The following is a 21,607-nucleotide window of genomic DNA, read 5'->3' as shown; positions in this document are numbered from 1 at the left end:
TCAATTCTAATGCTTTTGTAGCTCAATTCTAACACCATGATTATCTTAAATTAAAATTTAAGAGTAAAAAAATTCTCTAATATCATATAAAATAAAAATAATACTATGAATATTGATAATATTTGATTGACATGTGAATAGATTGAGACCATAGTATATGATCGATATCTCAACATCATATAAGTGACGAACATAGTATCATATGGATGATATATGTTTAATAAGTCAATATTTTGATATCATGTGGACCATATAGGTGCATGATACATTAGCTCGTATCTCATTTGACATCATGATTGACACCTTGGAGTCATGACCAAGTTAGGTCATTTGATGCACCGTGACACTATACTCCTTTAAAAGCTCGAGAGCAACACATGACTATTGATGATTAATGATCTACTATAAAAGGGTATTCCAGACTTAAATTTTCAAGAGTTTATTAAAATCATATAAATAAAAAAATTATTTTAATATTGATTGAGAATACCTTCATCTTAGTTTATAGATTTGACACATGAGACCCACATTAAATAGACCTCATTAAGCTCTAAAACTATTTTTAACTAGAAAAAATATTACATTAAAAACACTCAAAACATACTTCGATGCAAAATAAGGATCAAACTTTAACCTGTTGATGATGATTGGTGTAATAATATGTCAAAAGCTCTTAAAAGCTTTAATATTACACAATGTTGTTGTTATGCGCGTGAAGTAAGTGCAAGCCAAAGAACATAATTTGATATCCATTCGAACAATCCAATATCTAATGTTTTTGGTGCTTCAAAACCAACATAAAGAACTTCGAGCTCTCAATCTTTCATAGTTGGATCATTTCTACTTAGTTTAGTGTTATTTGCTGCTTCTAATACTACACCATATTTTTGTACCACTACGCTAAAGGTTGGTCAACCCTCTAAACGCCACCAGCTTTGACCTCGATGCCGACGGTCTATCAGCTATGTTCCAACGCTCGTAGAATTAGATTCAAGCTGAGGCTGTGAACTCGAGTCAGGAAGAATAGAATTAGATTCAAACATGAATCAGATCAGGTCAATTTTAACGTATCTCATATCGATATTGCTGTTTATAATCTCAATACCACATCCATATTCTTAATAATAAGACGAGGTAAATTACCACAGTACCACACTTGATGCTGGTCAACGAAAGTCAACCCTCTAATAATCCCATGGTCGACTGCGTGTCATGCCATGTAACGAATCCTGGCCATTCTCGGGAGGTGCGGTCCGCTTAAAACCCTCAAACAAATGCATCAAGATTCACGATCCCCAAAATCCTCATCCTAAATATCTGATGGAATCGTCCTCTATTTTACTCGTTATGCCGTCGTCTCTCTTCTCCATTTTTATATGTACTTTATCATAATAATAATAATAATAATAATAATAATAATTAATATTATTATATATTTTTATTAGACAAAGGAGTCGACCCCCTTTTCTATTGGAAGTTTCCGTCCCGTGCCCTCGATCGTAGACATCGACGTCTCGCCCAATTCCGCTCCGACCGCATCGGATCGCAGACGCCGGCAGCCGACCCTACCCCGCCGCCGGATAGGGGCTGCAATTGCCGGAATAACCGGGGATCCCCAAGGATTGGATCGCGGGCTCGGCCGCGAATTAGGGTTCTTCTTTGCCCCTTTGACGCCTTTCTTGGCCCGGTTTGGATTCTTAAGCTTCCGATTCGCTTCGATTCGAGTTTTTCCTGCTTATCTCGTGTTTGTGCGCTGGGGCCTGAGCTTCCGAATCGATCAATCAGCTTGTCGACTTCGTCTCTTTGCTTCGAAATCCTTGCCCAAGTTGCTGGGTTGATTACTGTCTCTCGTTAGGGTTCGTTTTGGTCTCTGAGACTTCTGTAGTCATCCTCGGTTAGTTTGTAGCTCTGGTCAAGTTATTTGGTCTCCCTTTTTCTCTGTATCGAGTTGCGGGTGTGGGGTTTCAGTTCAGTTTTCCTTATGGTGGAGTTTTCCTGTCATAAAGAGTCAGGTAAATCTACTCATCCTTCCGTGTTACCTCCATTTGTTGGCATCCCCTAACTTAATCCATGCTAGTGCAATTCTGTGTCGCTTGCCACTTATTTTCTTGCACGAGAAGCATCGATCAGGGTTCTCCTTTTGAAAAGGAGAAAAATAAATAAACCTCTAAACCTGTGAAATGCCAAACATTTACCGACTTCAGATTGGGGGTTGTAAATAAGTCATAATAGTAGGCACCTGAGGTTATAGAATTTGTATGCATTGTATGATTATAGGGATTTTAGGGATGGGCAAGAAGAACAGGATGTGCATTAATAGGGACGAGATGCGGGTGTGAGCTTTCACGATTGGTTAAGGATGAAAATGGCAGGAAGTATGAGAGCAGAGTCGGCTGCCAGTAGTCTGGATGGACCAAAATTTTCTGCTGCTTATCACAATGGGCAGCGTGGGGCCTTCTCAGGCTCTGGTTTGGAGAGGTCCGGAAGCTTCCGTGAGAGTTCGGAGAACCGAATTATGGTTACTGGTCCTGGTACATCAAGAAACACAACCTTATCATCAGAATTGCCTTCTTTGTCACAGTATCTGTCACTTGAGCCATTTTCAATGGGTGAGCAAAAGTATTCTCGCACTGGAGAGTTAAGAAGGGTTCTTGGTGTTACAGTCGAAGAGCACCCATTTGGATCTGTGCAGTCTAAGGCACTCCCTCCCATCGCATCAGAGGACCTTAAATGTTTCAAAGCCAGCATATCCGAGTCATCATCCAGAGCAAGGTACTCTATTTGTACATCTTCATCTGTAACCTGTCAGCTGTGGCCATTTTACTGCATGTACTCTTTAAAGAACATTTTGACTATAAACATATAACTAAGTTCTAATAATACAATCTCTTTGGACTGTTTTAGGCATTTACTAACTTAGAATCGGCATAAAATCACTCAACATCCTTAACTGTTCGACCCTAAGCATGTCATTCCTTGGTCATGCTGGATAAGTGTGAAAAGTTGTTCATGCAAGGAAGCATAATTACATTCAGCTAAGAAAGGCAGTAGGATAATTGTGGTTCTCTGCTGAAGGACTTCTCTTTTACCAGGGATAGAACAAAGTTGTTGCACGAATCAATTCTGAAATTGGATAAATATCGCAACTTGATCTCGAGGAAACGACAAAGAATTGATCAATCAAACGAGAAGTCAGGTACCTCAAATCCGTTGAAGATGGTAAGTCAGACTCATCAAAACCCTGCAGAGCTCACAAGTCCGAGACTGGAGGACAGATCAAAGAATGTCGTTCCTAATAAGCGTATTCGCTCCTCTATGGCGGAAGTACGGGTTTGTATTTCTTCTCAAGGTGTTATATTGAGAACTGAGGAACTTTGTCACTTCTTGTTGATGCTTCTGTGCCTTTGTAGATGGTTTTGAATGTTTTTAACATGTTAGTAACGAGTAGCTAAGTATCTTTAATAGCCATTAATTATTCTTTCTCCGGAAACGTGTGCGTGTTATGAAAACTAAAATTTTATTTTATTTATTGGCATCTGATAAGTATCTGTTATCACTCTGATAATATGCTTGTTTGATGTACTGCTAGGAAGAAATATGTTGATTACTTGTTTTGTGTTTCTTCTGTTTGTTGAAACTTATAAGGTGAGTTGTTCTTAGATAATTTGAAATGATATGTTTTTTTTTCCTACATCAGTCAGAAGGTCGTGGTACTTTTCCGCTGCGACAGGGTGCAGTTATGGACAAGGATAGAAATGTGCTTTTTGACAAAGATAAAGGTATGCTTAGGAGTTGTAATGGGGGATCGATACCTTCAGAAGACAAGATGTGTGGACTCCCTCCAGGGGCTGATGGGTGGGAGAAAAAACTGAAAAGAAAACGTTCTGTTGGCCTTAACAGAGGAACTGAAGGTGATAGAGAGATTAAACAGTCAATTCAACAGCGGTCCAATAATGAATCCCGTCTACGTTCTTCTGATGGCATTGGATTCAGGTGATTATCGTAGAGGTTGCACTATAATTATGTCTTGTTATTTCTTTAACAAGCTTAGCATCCTCGCTTGAATAACTTGAGATAAGAAGGTCTAGTACCCTTCGTCCTGGTTGCTTTGGAACTTTTAACTGCTCCTAAAAATATTGCACATGTAATCTTAATCTCTTTATGATACAAAATATAACTACTGCTAGTTTCCAATCTGAGTTCCTTAGAATTCAAGACTACAATGGAGTAGTGATTATTTTTTTCCAATCTGGGGCACTTTATTTTTTTTCCTGCCTCAATCATTATTCAATTTTGATGTAATTGCCTACTAATTATACTAAATTTATATGCCATTTTTATTCAAAAGAAAATCAGATAGAGTTTCTAACTGATTCATTGTTTTCTCGAGGAAACCTACTATCTTCTTATGGCATATGTAGTGTCAGTGTAGGATTTAATTATAGGCCATTGTTGGCCTAAGGTCCATGATACTAGTTCTGAATTTGGGTAGTTTACCAGATTTGTGATTTTAAGTTAATTTTAAGGAATTTCCATTTGTAACATGAGATGTAAGAGAATATTTTTTCAGTGTCTGACTATTCTGGGTTATAAAGAGCATGCACAATGAAAGGAGCATGTTTGGCAGTAAAAATAACAAGGTATCAAATTAAGTAACTTTACTAGGAGAATTTCGAATAACAAAGAACTAAGAAAAACTTTTTGCCAAACACAATTACAGTTGAGGTTGCATTTTTTTTAAAAAAAATAAATATATTTTTTTTCTATACTTGATATTTAAATCTTTAAATATTGATAGTTGTTATTGTGATATTTAGGCTTCTTAGGAGTTGAGGAAACATTTGATTGATTAAAGATAAAAAATTCAGAAATTGGGATTTCTTGCTGCTTGTGAGTTTTTTTCTTTGTTTCACGAATTTGTAAAATTGATAAAAAAAATTAAAGATAGTACTTTGACATCAGTTCCTTAGATAAATGTTAAATCAATATTTTCCTGCTGGTGTGGTTGTCTTTTTTTATAGCTACTCATTTTTTTTCCTTTCTTTATAAATTTAGAGAAGTTTTTCTAACATTTTTGTGAATTTCATTTTACAGACCTGGATTATCTAGTGGAACCACAGTAAGCAACAAGATGGATAGCAGTCCCCAACTTAGTGGTGCTAACTCTCGTAGCACACCCAAGAATGACTTGGATAGTGGGTCTAATACTAATGAAAGACGAGAACACTCTGGTGGACTGGATAATGAACGAATTGTACCTAAAGGAAGCAATAAGTATGCCTTATATTGCTTTCGTATGAGATAGAACTCTACTTGCAGTTTATATTATTACACTTCTGCTTTTGTTTTCTTCAATTTTTTGTTAATTTTATTGGAAAACATGATGATTGATCGTTACTTCATTTGAAGTTGTATCAATATAAGTTCATGAGAGGGTTATTATCTGTTTATTGTTATTGTTGTGTACCATGCTGCTACATGTAAGCTCTACGTACATAATAATGTTTGCTGACCACTTTTTAAGCTTTTGGTGTCTTGAAGAAGTCTGTGGTTCTTTGTTTCTCTATTGTTTTTTTTTTTCCGTATTCAGCAAATATGACTTTGATCTACCTTGATACCAGGTTAAGTACACGTGAAGATGTTCAAGCTGGAAATCAAAGTCCTCTTATAAAGGGAAAAGCATCTAGGGCATCTAGAATTGGCTCAGGTGCTGCCATGAATGCATCTTCAAATTTTCTTCGCTCATCCGGCAACACCGATGGATGGGATCAGGCCCCTTGCATAAACAAAGTTCAGCCTTTAACTTCATCCAATCGTAAACGTCCAATATCTAATGAATCATCGTCACCCTCTGTAACTCAGTGGGTGGGACAGAGGCCACAAAAGATCTCTAGGACCAGAAGGGTGAATGTAGTTTCTCCTGTCTCGAATTTGGATGAATCTCAGTTTTTGCAGGAAGGATTTATTACTCCTGATGTTGGAACCAGATTGGCAACTATGGATACCAGTGGGCTTTTAGTTTCCAGGGGAATGCCCAGTAGCACTCATCAAACAAAACTGAAACTCGACATTGTCCTCTCTCCTGCTGTATTATCAGAAAGTGAGGAGTCAGCAGCTGTTGAAAACAAGTTTAAAGACAAAGGAGTTGATAATTTTGAGGTAGAGAATGCTGCCCAAACAACACTGAAGGCAACAACTTTTTTATTGTCAACGAAGAAGAACAAGACTCCTCCAAAAGAGGAAATTGGAGATGGAGTTCGGAGGCAAGGCAGGAGTGGAAGAGGCTCAGTACAGGCAAAAACTCGGTTACCTGTACCGAAGGAAAAAATGGAAAATATAGATCCTACTAAGCCACTCAAAAATGGAAAGCTTGGTTCCGAAAGGAGTGAAAGGTTCCAGACTTTCTCGATTTGTAATGGAATTAAAAATATTTCTCTTGCTTTCTATTCCTGAAATGCATTATGATTACTGAAGTGAACTATTATTTGGTACAGCAGGATAGGTCGTCCTCCTTCGAAGAAGATGTCTGACCGGAAGGCTTGTGCTCGTCCACAAGTTATGAGCAGTGGTTCCTTGGAATTGACAGGTTCTATATATTACAGTCATTTAATGGCTCATAGTTTACCTTTTCTTTCTTTTTCTACATCTATAGTGGGCATCTTATAGGAATGTTTTTTTCTAGGTGAATCAGATGATGATCGGGAAGAATTACTAGCCGCTGCAAATGCTGCTCGTAATGCTAGCTGTGGGTTCCATCTGAAACATATTTGCTTCCACAGATGAGCCTTTTACTCTTTGGGTCACTTGTAATATTTGTCATCCTTTGCAGGTCACGCTTGTTCCAGCACTTTTTGGAAGAAAATGGAACCTATTTTCGCCTTTGTGACATTGGAGGAAATATCTTATGTAAAACATCAGGTTTATGTTTATATCAATCTACATTCGCATTTGATAACGATATTTTCTGTTGATCATATGCTGATAAATTTTACTCTTCATTGGATCTAACTTTGTATCAGATTCATTTTGCTGAGGAGCTAGATGCAAGTTTGCCTAATTGGTTTGAAGCTAGTCATGATGTAATGGTACTAGCCACTTCCAAACTTCTGCATATTAAGTTCATCACATTTCATTTCTGGAAGAAAATATGGACTTCTACTTGTTTGTGCCTTTTTTTCTGGGACCTTAGAACTTATAGGGATTCCCAAATATGAATATGGTGTCTTTCTTTTATATGTCATTCATTTCTACAAATTATATATTACAGTTCTAAATGGATAACATTTTGTTTTCAATGGTCTATGTAGGCACCTGATTAAAATCATTATCTTTCTTTTCAGAGTGAGGTTGTTGCTGATGTGGTGCCTTCGCCTTACTCTTCTTTTGCTAGAGAGCAAACCAATGCAGTTGGACCAACCAACAAATCTTTTGGGACCCCCTGTTCAATTGATGGGACACAACATGTCAAAACATCTGTTGGAAGATTAGACACCAAGAGATGGTATGACAAAATGGTACCACTGTCACAAAGGCTTCTCTCTGCCTTTATTGTAGAGGATGAAACTGAAAATCTTGACAATGACACTCAAGGAGAGACATTCTTACAGTTCTCAAGTGATTATGTTCATTATGATACTAAAGATCATGTCATTGATCAGGCTGAGGATTTGAACATGGATTATGACTTGGAGTCTGAGTACAAGAATCATAAAAATAGTTTGGGAGATGGATTTATGCCCTCCAACAACTTTAGGCATTTGAACATTCAGAATTTCATGTCCGGTGACGAACCATTGGCAGAAAATAGTGCTATTCTAAATACAGATAATGGTTCTTTTTCTCGTTACCAGCAAAATAGTCGTAATCCGATGCATATAATGTACAGCACTTCACCCTATGAATGTCAGTTCGAGGACATGCCTCTTGATGAAAGGATTTTGATGGAGCTGCACAGTATAGGCCTATTTCCAGAAACAGTGGTATGCATATTTCAGTTTGTACATTTGTTTAAGTTAGTTTATCTCGAAGACATATAGTAGTATGTATTGAAATTGTCATGTCCTAGTTGGATAAACTCCCTTGACATATGTATTGAAATTGTCATGTCCTAGTTCTATCAAGACATGCCTCTTGATGAAAGGATTTTGATGGAGCTGCACCGTAGCTCAATATTGACATTTAAGTTTCTGTTTGCTAGTAATATATTAGTATGTATTGAAATTGTCATGTCCTAGTTGGATAAACTCCCTTGTTTTTGTTCAAATCAGTTGTGTACCTTGTGTTAGTGTGTCTTTTCAACAAACTACTTGTCAATGTTGGAAACACATTACTGCATGAGGTACCTTGCAAGTTGCAACTTCAGAAAAAAAAAGCTCTTGCTAGTGACACTAAACCTAGTTATGGTAGTGTCCAACAAAAAGTTGTAATGTAATGCCTTTGATTTGGACTTATGTGATACCTTATTCAGAGGGTTAGTGTATGGTTTTACTATACTCAAATCCCTGACTGAAGTTATATTTAAATTTAAGAATATATCTAATTCAAGTGCTTAAATATTTTGGAGGTACTCCAGGTATTGATAGCCTCCGTCTTATGCAAAGAATAATCATTAAGAGCCACCATCGTCTAATGGGAGCAAGTATTCTCCGCTCATATATATATGTATTTGTGAAAAAAGAGTTACCAAGACAACTTACATTAGCTTTCCACTGAACTGTCCCACAACATTAGCATGACACATTGAGCAATTTATTAGCCAACCCAGAAGGTCCCTCAAAAACATGATCTCTTGCTGCACTCGAGCTAAGGTAGCCAAAAGATCAGCTGGGCCATTGGCCTGCCTATACACATACTTAATAGCTTATTTTTTCCTCCAAAACTTTAGCTGAAGGAGAGAATTCATTTCCTGGATCACTGTTTTAAGCCCTGATCTCGGGACTTCTTTGGCATCTTCAAGCGTCGCCTCAGCCTCAGCATATAAAGAAGAATTAGCCAAAGACACTTTCTTCCTGCAAAAACAACATAAAACGTTAGTGATGATAGTATATTGAGACCCCCATATCACCATCAGGGTGATGAAACCATTGAAATTGACCTTGGCCCACCCAGCTGTGGAGGTCCCTATCCAACTCGAGTAGGCTGCAGAGTTGGTTCCATAGGTAGCAAGCTAGGCAATATATTCTTTGATAAGAAGGCAATGACCGACAAGTTTCACAGGAGTTTTCAAATAGCATACCAAGTGTGTAACTGACCAAATTTCACAGAGATTCTGAAGATGGGTCTTGCTTCATTTACAAATTTTCTGCTCTCTTTTCTAAGCTGTATATTAATTAACATAATTATTGTCAATAACAATGGCCTAAGTTTCTATTTTTTTACAGTTTAGAATTTTCCCTTATATCCTTTTCAGGAAAAAGGTGAAGGAATACAATTGATATATATCCTTGCTCAGCCTTTGCGCGTTTACATTTTTTGTATGATTGTTCTTTGAAACTGTAACAGTTAAATTGCATCTTACCTTAATCTGTAAATTTTTGTACAGCCTGATCTTGCCGAGGGTGAAGATGGAGAAATTGACAAAGTCATTTCAGAACTCAAGATGAGGCTGTACCAGCAGGTTATATGTTTGTAATGTTTCCTGTTGATACACGTCTCATAAGTGTTAATGTAGATACATAACACAGCTCTCGTTAAGCTTTTAGTGCTGCAATATTATATAAGCTCGTATAATTTGCCACTTCTGCGGCATGAATAGATTAGCAGTTCTCCGAGGAAAGTTCTATTTTGACATAGTCATTGCATGAATCAATATGCAACGCCATCTATTGTAGGAAAAACTCTTGTGGTAAGAGATTGCCATTGAAGGTCAATAGCATCATTAGAATCTAACGATGGATGAGCTTCCGGTTTTTCTAAGTGTTCTGGGGGAACGTCCAGACCTCTTTGTGATCTTATGTTCTGTTTTATTGGCAGTTGTGCTAACATTAAGCTGTTTTAATAGGTGAGGCAAAAGAAAAATCAGTTAGTTAAATTAGAGAAAGCAATTCAGGATGCAAAAGAAACTGAAGAGAGGTATGGGTTTTGATATTCTGTATTGATTTCATTGGTTACAAGTATTTCATTGTCTATTATGGCTAAAGCTTTTTTCAATTATTCAAGTGACAGGAAACTTGAGCAGTTTGCGGTAAACAAACTTATTGAGATGGCATACAAAAAGTTGATGGTAATTTTAGAACCTGTTTCACTAGCAGTCTGATAGCGTGTTTTTGCTGAGGATTTTCTCTGCTTGCATATCTTGATGCAAGTTCCTCTTTCCATCTTTGCCATCCGATCCTGATATGAACCTAAGTCAATAGAGCCTGGTTAAGGCTTAGCAATTGATTCATCACCATGTTTCCATTTGCATTTTCCTTTGCTATTTCAAGGAAATTTCTCTCAATCTTTTATTAAATACGATGTGATCATGGATACCTTCTATTGCTTGTTTAATCTTGGGGAGTAATTTATTGTTTCTTTTAAGTTTCTGTACTTAGCATGATTATATTAAGCTCTTCTGCTTATTTTTCTTTTCTTTTTGTGCTAACTTTTGTGTTCATGAATCTTAAGTTGTCCATGTAAAGTCATATTGTTAAGTTCTCTTATCTTTAAATGGTTTATCAAGTACTTGAGGCTCTCACCAATGTAAGCTTTTGACAAGGATCAATGTATGCAACCTTAGTCCTATAAATAGAGAGGTTATTTCTAGGACTCGAACCTGATTGTTTCCGTGACTTGAACGTTGATTGTTTCTGTAACCTGAACTCTGACCACCCAATTTGCAAAAGAAGCAACCTTTGGAGCTTAAATTCAAACCCCTTTTTGTATGCTTCTTGGATAATCACCTCTTATATCCATGATCATATTTTGTTTATAGTTAGATTTTTGTTCTCTGCCTATGCTTGTGATCTAGCATTAGAGTTGGTCTGTGCCTTTGTGTACCATTTTACTTGTTCTATGTCCTGGAAAATAATAAACTTTTAGCTTGAAAATGATCTGTGGCTTGGGGGTAGAGTATCACTTTCAAATTACAATTAAATTTTAGTAGTCATCCACATCATTATTACAATAATTTGAACCTTATTACACAATAATTTGAACCTTGTCACTTGATTCGTCTTTGTCCAATAATTGTATTAATAAGAAAAAAATATTGGATTCAATGACAGTTCTCAAGGATTAGTTACACTTGAGTGAGATGAGGCAGAAGAATTAAATTGTTTAGGTTCTTAACCGTCAATCTAGGTGTGGAGCATCTTTATACAATTAAGTCAATGTACAAATGTGGTATTAATTTCCTATTTCTAAAGATATGCATGATTCTATTTCTGTTTTACTAGCCGAGCAAATTATGAAATATTATCCTTATTTGGGCATTCCTTTATTTTACTGCAGTTACTTAAAATGTCTATAAGAACTTGTCTTTTTCTATAGGGTGGACGGGGTAGTTCAAGTCATAAGAGTGGTGCCACTAAGGTTTCAAAACAACTCGCGTTGGCCTTTGGTAAGCGAACACTATCCAGATGTCGGAGATTTGAAGAAACAGGTCGAAGCTGCTTCAGTGAACCAGCTTTGCGTGATGTGATCTTGTCAGTGCCGCTACAGAACATTGACACTAAACATTCAGATGGATCCAGCGCTATTTATCATGTGGAATCACGAAGTGGTCAACTTGGTGTTCGGGCATCAGGTATATAAATAGATTTCATTGTTTTCACCTACTGTAGCAGCATGATTATTTTCACCTACTATAGATTTCATATGCTGGTCACATTTGTTTGTTTATACCTTTATTTGGTGTTTAATTTCAATATAACATGATCAGGCACTTCTCTTTCATCATTTTCTTATTAGTAGAGTCAGTGGGCTGGGCTTACTTGCTAGCCCAACACCTCTCCCTTCCTTTAAGCACACCATATAGTACCAGGCTGAAATTTAGACCTTTTATGTGTCTGACTGGTAGCAGTGGTACATATAATGCTTTTGTTGGTGAATCTCATAATATGCAGGTGTCTACATATGACCCCTATGTTATGTGGTATTTATATTACTATTATAAGTTCATAAATGCAACAAGTACATAATGGAGTGCAAACTTATTTTGCTTATAAAAGATTCAACAACTAGTCACATTTATTTGTATTTTTGGTGCTCTGAGTTGGGCATGGGTCTTAAGGAAAAGTTGTAGGCTGGCAGTGGTCTAATCCAGGCCTAGCCAGGGTCTGTCTCTTGACACCCTAGCTATTATCAAAGAGTTCTCATCATAAATCCATCTATTCTGAGGATTTCCTTTACTATTTCTTTTTTACTGTGGTAATAGATACACCTTCTGCTACTTGGCTTTCAGGTGTAACATCTATCATGTCAGCGAGACATGGGCTTGGGAATAAGATTGATCGAGGTCCATTAGATCCATATCAAGGTTTTCCTCAGATGGGCGACCCATCAGTTAATAAAAGGAAGAAGGAGGTGCTTCTGGATGATGTTACAGGTGCTGCTTCTAGAGCCTCGTCAACTCCTACACACACTCTTCCAAGTAGTGCAAAATGGAAAAAGACTGAAAGAGATAGGGATCAGAACAAAGATACATTAGGAAGAAGCTCTACTGCTAAAGCTGGCCGTCCATCATTAAGCAGCGGCAGGGGTGAACGGAAAACAAAGACAAAGCCCAAACAAAAGATAGCTCAGTTGTCAACTTCCGGAAATGGTCTTGGCAGAGTTACAGAGGCAGCTAATTTTATGTCACCAGCATTGCATGAACCCTTTGACACAGTGAACAATATTATCACCAAAATTGATCAAGAAATTGAATTGCAAAGTTCGAGTACGATTGCCCATGATTCGTCTAAAGAGATCGATGATGCTATTTTCACAAACCTACCACTACATGGGATAGACTCTATCGATGAATTAGATGTCACCGAAGGGCTGGGTGGACAAGGTCAGGATATTGGTTCTTGGTTAAATGTTGATGAAGATGCACTACAAGATCATGATCTGGTGGGCCTAGAAATTCCAATGGATGACCTTTCAGATTTAAAATTGAACTTTTAAAGAGAGCCCATGTTCCCTGGATATTCAAAATCTAGGTCAGAGAAAGAGTGCTCTTATCCTCATAACTGAGTCAAATTGTCTACCTCATGACAGTTGAATCTGTAACTAGGCCAGTCTATTCTTTTGTATACTTGTTGAGTTTGTGGCAGATCCCAATTGTTTTCTGTCACCTGAGAACTGTTCAGAGTACCAAATTATAAAATCAATTGAGCATTCACCTAGATTATATTATTTTAAGATGTTATTCTTGTCTTTTATTTTCTCATTTTTGGACTTCATAGTCTTGTGTCTTCATGAAATAGTAAATTTCTCCAAACTAAAGTTCATTCTTTTCCCTGATTATTCACCAATTTTTTCCGGAGTAAAAAGACTTTGCAAGCCACTATTATATGATAGTTCTTTTTTTTTTATGTCTGTTATCTTTTTGCAAGAGAAGGTGAAGTTTGGTTTGTTTTTTTCTTTAAATTTGGTATTTTGACAATCTGTGAAGTCATGGCGAACTTTGTTCCAGATTACACTTGTTCAACATTCAAGATCTATTGTGGTCATGTTGGTGCAGTTACTTGTTTCACAGTTTCCAGATGACACCTTTTCCTTGCTAAGTCGATAAGATGTAGGTAAAGTTTCCAGATGACACCTTTTCCTTGTGAGTCAAGTATCTCTTTTATTGTGTAGGTAAAGTTGCATATATTATCTCTTCCCACCCTACATCGGTACGCTTTCTTTATTATTAGATTGATCATGTTACACTTTTGATTGGTTCTTGAAACTTAAACGATGCCTGCAGTTTGTTGGGCGCTCATCATTCTGTTTTTATTACATACTATTGTCATGCAAATGTTTTGGTCACAGGTTCACTTATTCTGGATGGTACATTGTTTCTGATGTGAAGTTTTGTTTAGAGGAAATAAAAAATGTTGGGCTGATGCTCCTAGTTTCATCTGAGATACACTCGACTGTAGCAGGAGTTTGCATTCTTTGGAGCAGCAGAGGAGCATTTTGGATTTCGTTTTCTGTAGGACTTTTATGCATAGGTTATTTAGTTTTGTGTGATGTTCTTGTTAACAAGAGTGTACTACTTCAGATTGGAAGCTGAACTGAGCCACCATTGTTCATTTCTTTCCTATTGCATTTATCTTTTGTTTCTTTTCTCTTTTGTAGTGTAATCCTATGAAGTTGAGGATCTAAATGAATTGGGTACTCTTTTATTTGTTTATATTTTTCATATATCTGAATGAATTGGGTATAACATTAAGATCTGATGTAAACATTAACTCAAAAAAGTTCATATATTTTAGAAATCCTTGAAAAACTATTTTATATTTATTTTTATTTAATTACTGTTACCTTCGTAGGACTCGAGGGGATTAAAAAAGTTCATATATATACATATATGTATATATATATACATATATGTATATATATACATATATGTATATATATACATATATGTATATATATACATATATGTATATATATATATATATATACATATATGTATATATATATATATATACATATATGTATATATATATATATATATATATACATATATATATATATATATATATATATATAAAAGAAAAACAAAAGGTTATATATATATATATATATATATATATATATACACGTGGCACGAACGACGCAGTACGCAGGCTTCGTACCCGTTACTCTTGTCGTGTCCCAATCGGCAACTTTTAGGGAGGTGATGGTAGGTAATATAGCAAAAAATAAAAAAAAAGGGTTATTGAAGGAAAATAAAAAAGAAAAAAAGGGTTTGTTTTAGGGACGGCGGGGGTTTCAACGCTTCCGTCACTGTCCCCCTCTTCTCCACCACAGGAGAGATCAAGAACCAGGTTTCCAAAACCCTCCTCTCTCTCTCTCTCTCTCTCTCGCCGACAAGCGCTCGGATATCATCAGGTCTCTTCCTCTTTCTTGCTAAACGTGCTGAATTTTCTTTTGCGTTCCTCTTGCTTCATTTGCACCCTCGGATTTGGGTTTCCCGTCTTTTTCTTGGTAGTTTCCCTCTTGCGATTTCCTCGGTCTTTCCCCGCTCAGTTGAATTCCATGCTCTAACTCTGGGGTTTGTGAACCTTGCTGACCGTCCCTGTCAAGCTTATCTACATTTTCTTGAACAAATTAGTCTTCAAGATGTGGTGAAGCTTCTTGTCGGTCAACTGAATGCCATTTGGGTTTTTCTTCCCTTCTTGTTTCCGTGAGTAGGTCTCGGCAGAACACCCACCACTGCAGATGCGAGGAGTGCAGAAGCCGCATTCGTGGTGGTCTCAATTCTAGAATATATCGTATAAGCTGCCGAGATTCCGGTGAATTTGCCGAGATGACGACACATTTGCCATGTTTTACACCGTTGGCTCACGAATGTTTCCTTCAGAATTCCCCCAAGCTTGGTGGCAGAGAAGTAACGGATCGATGGATTGGTAGAAAGGTCTCGGTTGAAATGCTCGACGGAAGGGAAGGTCGTGTTTCTCGTTTTCCCCGTGCTAGGTGTTTGGCCAATTCTCACAGAACCAGTCCATATGACAGTAAAGACCCTTTCTTGAATCGTCAGCCTGATGGTTTCCTGTTGCGAGGAGAGTACTCGGATCTTACTACGGTGAGCTCAAGGGAGTGGCCTTCTCCGAACGAGTATAATGAGGCCAAGATCAAGGTCATTGGTGTCGGTGGTGGGGGCTCCAACGCTGTCAATAGAATGATTGAAAGTTCCATGAAAGGTGTGGAGTTTTGGATAGTTAACACAGATGTCCAAGCAATGAGAATGTCATCCATCTACCCTGAACATCGCCTGCAGATTGGTGAAGAACTAACCAAAGGCCTTGGTGCTGGTGGTAATCCAGATGTTGGCATGAATGCTGCCAAAGAAAGCAAAGAATTGATACAAGAGGCTGTCTATGGTGCTGACATGGTCTTTGTGACGGTAAAGACATAATATTCTTTCAGCATATTAGCCACTTAATGGTGTGATCTTTTCTTCTTCTTCTTTGATCATTTAGTATCATCATTGGTAAATGATATAGTGAGTTGCACACTATAATACTACCTTATGTCAAAGTTACAAGAAAAAGTCTGCAAAATTGATCTGAAACTTTCGATATGTATTAAGAGTTTTTTGTGCCTTGATATATGCCAAACTCTGCTGTGTTATTGGTCCTTTACATTTTTTATTAAAAAAAAAAATCTGTTGTTCAGCTTTATGACAATTCCACAACTCAAGAAACTCTGGACCTTAGGTTTTGTAGTCTAAATTTGGTCATCAAACATCCTTGATAGAAGAGCTTCAAGTATTATACAATACACATGTAACCATAGGGCAATAACCATCCTTATGCATTCTTACACTATGACAGTGAGGTCCCTATGAAAACTCATGCAGATCAAGTATAGATCACTGGGGTCATTTCATCACCTTTTTGATGAGTGGCTTTGTATTTGCTTCCCCTATGAATTTTATGATCTGGATAAGATTATGATATGACATTGCTGCAAGATGAGACTGAGTCGCCATATGAATGATATAAAAAAGCTGCACAAACAAATTGAAACATTTCTACAGTTTTATCTTCACACATAGACACAGTCACTGCTACTTTGTTATGTTCACACATTCTCTGTACAGACACAAGTGACATACATGGACATCCATAAGGGAGACCATCTGCTTCATTCCATATTACTAATTTACACCCACTAAATGCTGAAAGTTACCAGCAGAATCATGATATGTGGTACATCTATTATCAGTTTGTCTGACTTGGGATTCATTAAAAATGATTTAGGAATGCCAACTTAATTAAATAGAAAAATTAAACATTAGGAGCAGAATTAGCTGGTGGTACTCTATTCATGTAATCACAAGATTTTGAAAGTTCTACTGTTGATTTTATTACCTAAATACTGTCACATCAAATATCTAGTTGGTTGTTGGTATTTCAGAAATTTGATTCCTTATCATGAAATAATGTTGGAGAACATGCATGTGTACTGTGAGATTTCCTTAACTGCACTTGCCTTATGAATAACTAATTATATGCATGCAAAATTGGTTGATCGTCATGCTGAATTGTTCATCTAATCTAGGTAATTAACCCTGTAAGCGCTGTACAGGATTCACTTAGTGAAAATTATAGATATATCTAGAAATATATATTTTTGACTAATGTTGCTACAAGTTTCTGTTAAGCAAATCATCTTGTGGCATTACATGCATCACCACACTATGGAGTAAGCAACTTATTCTATTTTGTGGAGATATGGAATTGATGCTGAGCATGGTTGAGTGCATAGTGGTCTGAATCTTGGATAGTTATGATAATAAACTAATCTTCTATGTGCATTGAAAACTCATTTGTCCTAGTTCTCTGGATGTATTCTTCGCCATATAAACATGTGCTTTTAACTCTATATTTTATAGTTGTACTTATTTCTAAATTCCTCTGCTGACTCCTTAAAGCAAGGTCATATCAGACTTTCTGCAATTAAATGTCTGTAGGCTGGAATGGGTGGAGGTACTGGGACTGGAGGTGCTCCTATAATTGCTGGGATAGCCAAGTCAATGGGTGTTTTGACCGTAGGTATTGTCACAACTCCATTTTCATTTGAAGGACGAAGAAGGGCAGTTCAAGCTCAAGAAGGAATTGCTGCTTTAAGAGACAGCGTTGATACACTGATTGTCATCCCAAATGACAAATTATTGTCAGCTGTTTCTCCAAACACTCCTATGATAGAAGCATTTAACTTGGCTGACGATATACTTAGGCAAGGTGTCCGTGGTATTTCTGATATAATCACGGTATGAATCGGATGGCCATTTTTTGTGTGAATATTCTCCAGATCTTTTTTCCTTATATCTAGGCTTTTCTAGAGCGTAAACAACTAATGTTATCTTAGCAAGTTTACCAAGTCCAACTTGATAAATAACGTTGTAACTTATTAGTGATATTGGTCGTTTGTTGAAGTACGAAACTAGGAAACTCCAAATTCTGTTTCTCATATATAATTTTATTTTCCTGAAGTTCTATTCATAGAGAACAATCAACTTCCAGTACTTTATAAGGGTCTCAAGCATCTGTATGCTTATTCAACTTCGTATTTGACCATTACACATTTTTATTTTAGGTACCCGGGCTAGTAAATGTTGACTTTGCTGATGTGCGGGCAATTATGGCAGATGCAGGTTCATCATTAATGGGTATAGGAACTGCAACAGGTAATTCAAGATGAAACTATTGTTAAGCATATATATTTTTTAATGTTCATTAAAGCCCAATGATTGTCAATCATTATGTCAAATCTTTAAAAAATAGGATATGATATAGTTGCATATGGCAATAAAAGATTACTGCATTTATAGTACTTGTAGCTTGTGCAGCAAATCTTTTCCGCAAACTAATGACAACTAGAACTCACTTAAAATGTAAAATGGATAAATTATGTGATGATATTTTGTTATATTGTAACTCCTTATGTTGCTTAGATATAAGAAAGAGAAAATGATATTGAATTCTGGTAATTAACACACTTCTGTAGAAAAAAGATATTCTACTCGATTAGCATCTGAATACCTTTCTGAATTGTTGTATTACTCGGGAGTGATATCAATCAACTAGTAAAGCAAGCTCCAATATACTTCAGTAATAGCCTTGTAGCATGTTTCAGAAACTCATGCTGCTTAATTGAATGCAATTTATTGTTAAACAGTAAAACCTTAAGTTGAATGAACTGCACTATTATTAGGCACTTAGTTGAGTATCTTTTACTATATATTGCAGGCAAGACAAGGGCAAGAGATGCTGCACTGAATGCTATTCAGTCCCCATTACTAGATATTGGTATTGAAAGAGCTACGGGGATTGTCTGGAATATCACTGGCGGAAGTGATTTAACATTGTATGAGGTGAGTTGTATGATACTGGGGGGTACAGTTTGATATACTGTTTGATGTACCAATATTATACTGGTCCGGTGGAGTACCAAAACCATTCCTGGACCAAGATTTTTAACATACATTTATTCTTTTGATGCCAAGGGGAACTTCGGCTTATTTGATGCTTTGTTTTTGTTTGCATATATGCAGGTAAATGCAGCTGCTGAAGTAATATATGACCTTGTTGATCCAAGTGCAAACATAATATTTGGAGCTGTGATTGATCAATCACTTAGTGGTCAAGTAAGTTCAACAAGCAGTATTCACAGATTATCATAACAAACACAAGAGGCAACTGTTTTGTCTGTTTATCTGATCAGAATTGACTGCACTTCTCTTGAATGTGTTTTACCTGTCTTGGCATTTTTGTCCTTATATGATTAATTGATTCGGCTCACTAGATCAGATAAAACATTTTCTTTTTGTCAATTTCTGCTAGTAGTTACATGTCAATTATTAAGGTTTTGTTGAAACAAGGATATTAAATTTTGTTGATGCATATCTGTGTTCTCAAGTAATTAATCATATTAGTATATTATTAGGAAACTCTACTTCTTGGTACTCTTTGCCTTTTTTGGCTTAATTCGTTTAATTTAATTTATTTAGTTGAGTAGAACTCTCCAAATTATTTTTCATATAGTTCTGTCAATGCTCATGTATTTTTCTATTTGGGTAATCAGGTTGGTGTTCATGCACATGAATATGCTTTTTCTAAATAGACTCTTTATATAATTCATGTTTTATCAGGAGTGCCCCACCTGCTAGTTTGTGCGAAATTATAGGATTCATAAAGCCTCTCCTATTTTTTTGGGAATAAGGATTAGTTTGTCCAATTTATGTCACTAAACATAAATGAACCAAAGTGATACCTCATTTGTTTGTTTTTCTATAAGGATGATTGAGTCATTCACATGCCTCAGCCCATTGTTTTGTATCACATCTCCTTGATAGATTGATGATTTAGTTAAATATGTCAACCTACTTCAAAATTAACACAAAAGAGCTTTCTAGGATTGCCTGTCTAATTGTCTTTGAGCTTAATACTTTCTCTTCCATATACTGAAAACATTGAAGTTGCAGAGTAATTATTTTCTTTATCCTAACATGACTATCTAGCCAGCAACAAATGCTTGTTTCTGTATTGGTGGATTCATGTACTAATGTTGCTCGAGCTCATTTACCTAAATGGAAAAATGTTTTAACATGTTTGTATAGGTGAATATATTGTTGTAGAAGATATAATCAACCTCAGCTACATTTATTTTTGAGTGTTGACTCATCAAGGTAATAGAGGCAAGGAGTAAAATATCAAGCCACATCAGCCGATATCGATACTTTTGAGCTGATGCCTTCTCGGTGAGGGTAATATAGAGAGAGGGGCATTTTTCTAAAGAAGGATTAAGAGTTTGATAGGGTCTCAGACACTTGGTTTTTGGGAGTTCCAAGTGTCTTCTGGTTGATGCCACTGGCTATAATTTGAAAACATACCTACAGCTAGGATTTAGGTTTCAGGAGCTGCATTAGTGAAATTGAACAATATGTATGGAGCCAGCATCTGACCAATACCCTATCTTGGTGGCAATCTGATCCTTACAGATAGGTCATTTGAAAGGCCGACCAAATAACAAGCTAATCTTTGTCTAAAAATGTTATGGTGTAGTAACTCCTCGATTTTCATGCATTCAGGTGAGCATAACTTTGATTGCTACTGGGCTCAAACGGCAGGATGAACAGGAAGGACGGAATTTACAGGTCGAATCCATTGTTAGCGTCCATATTGATTTTGCAGATCAGGGTACCTTCCTCTGACAATTTTTTTCTTATATGTGAATTAAGGGAGCCCAACTGGGTCACGGAGACAACCTTGGGATGAAACGACACTCGAACTCTCGTAGTACAGAAGGCGGCATTGTGGAGATTCCTGAGTTTCTGCGGAAGAAAGTCCACTCCCGGAGCCCAAGATTTTGACATGTCCATAGTCCCCTCTTTCAGTCATCTGAATTCCCACATGTGAAATCCTCGCTACTGTAGTAATCTGTAGTCAGTTCTGCATCACACCAGTCTTGTTTCCAGTACTTTGTTTCGTATAGCTGAGATAAGTAACATGTGTGGTTCTTTAAGGTGTTCCAAGGATGCCTACTTTCTCGTGTGGGGGACATTCTACAGTGATACCGTGTTAGAGTAATCACATTGGTCTCATCGTCATGACGATGCAGCAGCTTCTCCTCCGGTTTCCAACTCGTAGTAGCAATGGCGGGTAAGAGTAATCACTGCTTCAAGACTGTTCTGTAGAATGACAGAACATGCAAAAACAATTTAGATAGTTCAATGAAATGGTCTGTAGAAGCTAATAGTGCTTCATGTTTTTAGATTGGGTTTTGGCTCTCTAAATCTCCAATCAATGTAGGATTAATTGTGATCTTATCAGTAAGAAATAATAATAATATAATTTAGTAATTATTCGATGTGACCATTTGCCTTCCAATAATAATTTTGTTTGTAATTAGAAGAAAACAACATATCTTTTGGGTTGGGCAGAGAGAAGAGGGTCCGATATGCGAAAAAAAATAATGAGTT

General features: G+C 36.7%; 2 protein-coding genes across 6 annotated transcripts; both read left to right on the top strand.

Annotated features, from left to right (window-relative positions):
* The first annotated feature begins 1,459 nt into the window (after positions 1-1,459).
* On the top strand, positions 1,460-13,320 carry LOC135614775 (uncharacterized). Of its 5 annotated transcripts, none has more exons than XM_065112500.1 (15): positions 1,460-2,772; positions 3,093-3,324; positions 3,698-3,993; positions 5,095-5,274; positions 5,622-6,392; positions 6,495-6,586; positions 6,683-6,745; positions 6,830-6,918; positions 7,020-7,085; positions 7,341-7,979; positions 9,542-9,616; positions 10,001-10,071; positions 10,159-10,222; positions 11,470-11,725; positions 12,383-13,320. In XM_065112500.1, exons 1-15 carry the CDS (start codon positions 2,360-2,362, stop codon positions 13,087-13,089), a joined length of 4,014 nt encoding a protein of 1,337 aa, XP_064968572.1. In that variant the 5' UTR covers positions 1,460-2,359; the 3' UTR covers positions 13,090-13,320. The 5 variants fall into 5 exon arrangements, with proteins under 5 accessions (XP_064968572.1, XP_064968570.1, XP_064968573.1 ...); XM_065112498.1 differs by having other exon boundaries at positions 3,093-3,330; positions 6,498-6,586; XM_065112501.1 differs by having other exon boundaries at positions 3,093-3,330; positions 7,020-7,079.
* A 1,532-nt stretch (positions 13,321-14,852) lies between these two features.
* Positions 14,853-21,150, top strand: LOC135614773 (cell division protein FtsZ homolog 2-2, chloroplastic-like). The gene is made up of 8 exons (XM_065112493.1): positions 14,853-15,009; positions 15,313-16,024; positions 17,597-17,896; positions 18,223-18,313; positions 18,876-19,000; positions 19,181-19,273; positions 20,717-20,782; positions 20,867-21,150. The coding sequence occupies exons 2-8, from the start codon at positions 15,428-15,430 to the stop codon at positions 20,996-20,998; spliced, it is 1,404 nt and encodes a 467-aa protein (XP_064968565.1). The 5' UTR covers positions 14,853-15,009; positions 15,313-15,427; the 3' UTR covers positions 20,999-21,150.
* The last annotated feature ends 457 nt before the right edge of the window (positions 21,151-21,607 follow it).

The sequence above is a fragment of the Musa acuminata genome, chromosome BXJ2-6 (assembly GCF_036884655.1).
Source record: "Musa acuminata AAA Group cultivar baxijiao chromosome BXJ2-6, Cavendish_Baxijiao_AAA, whole genome shotgun sequence".
Lineage (NCBI taxonomy): Eukaryota > Viridiplantae > Streptophyta > Magnoliopsida > Zingiberales > Musaceae > Musa > Musa acuminata.
Note: the sequence above shows the minus strand (reverse complement) of the source record. Positions and strands in the feature narration are given on the sequence as shown.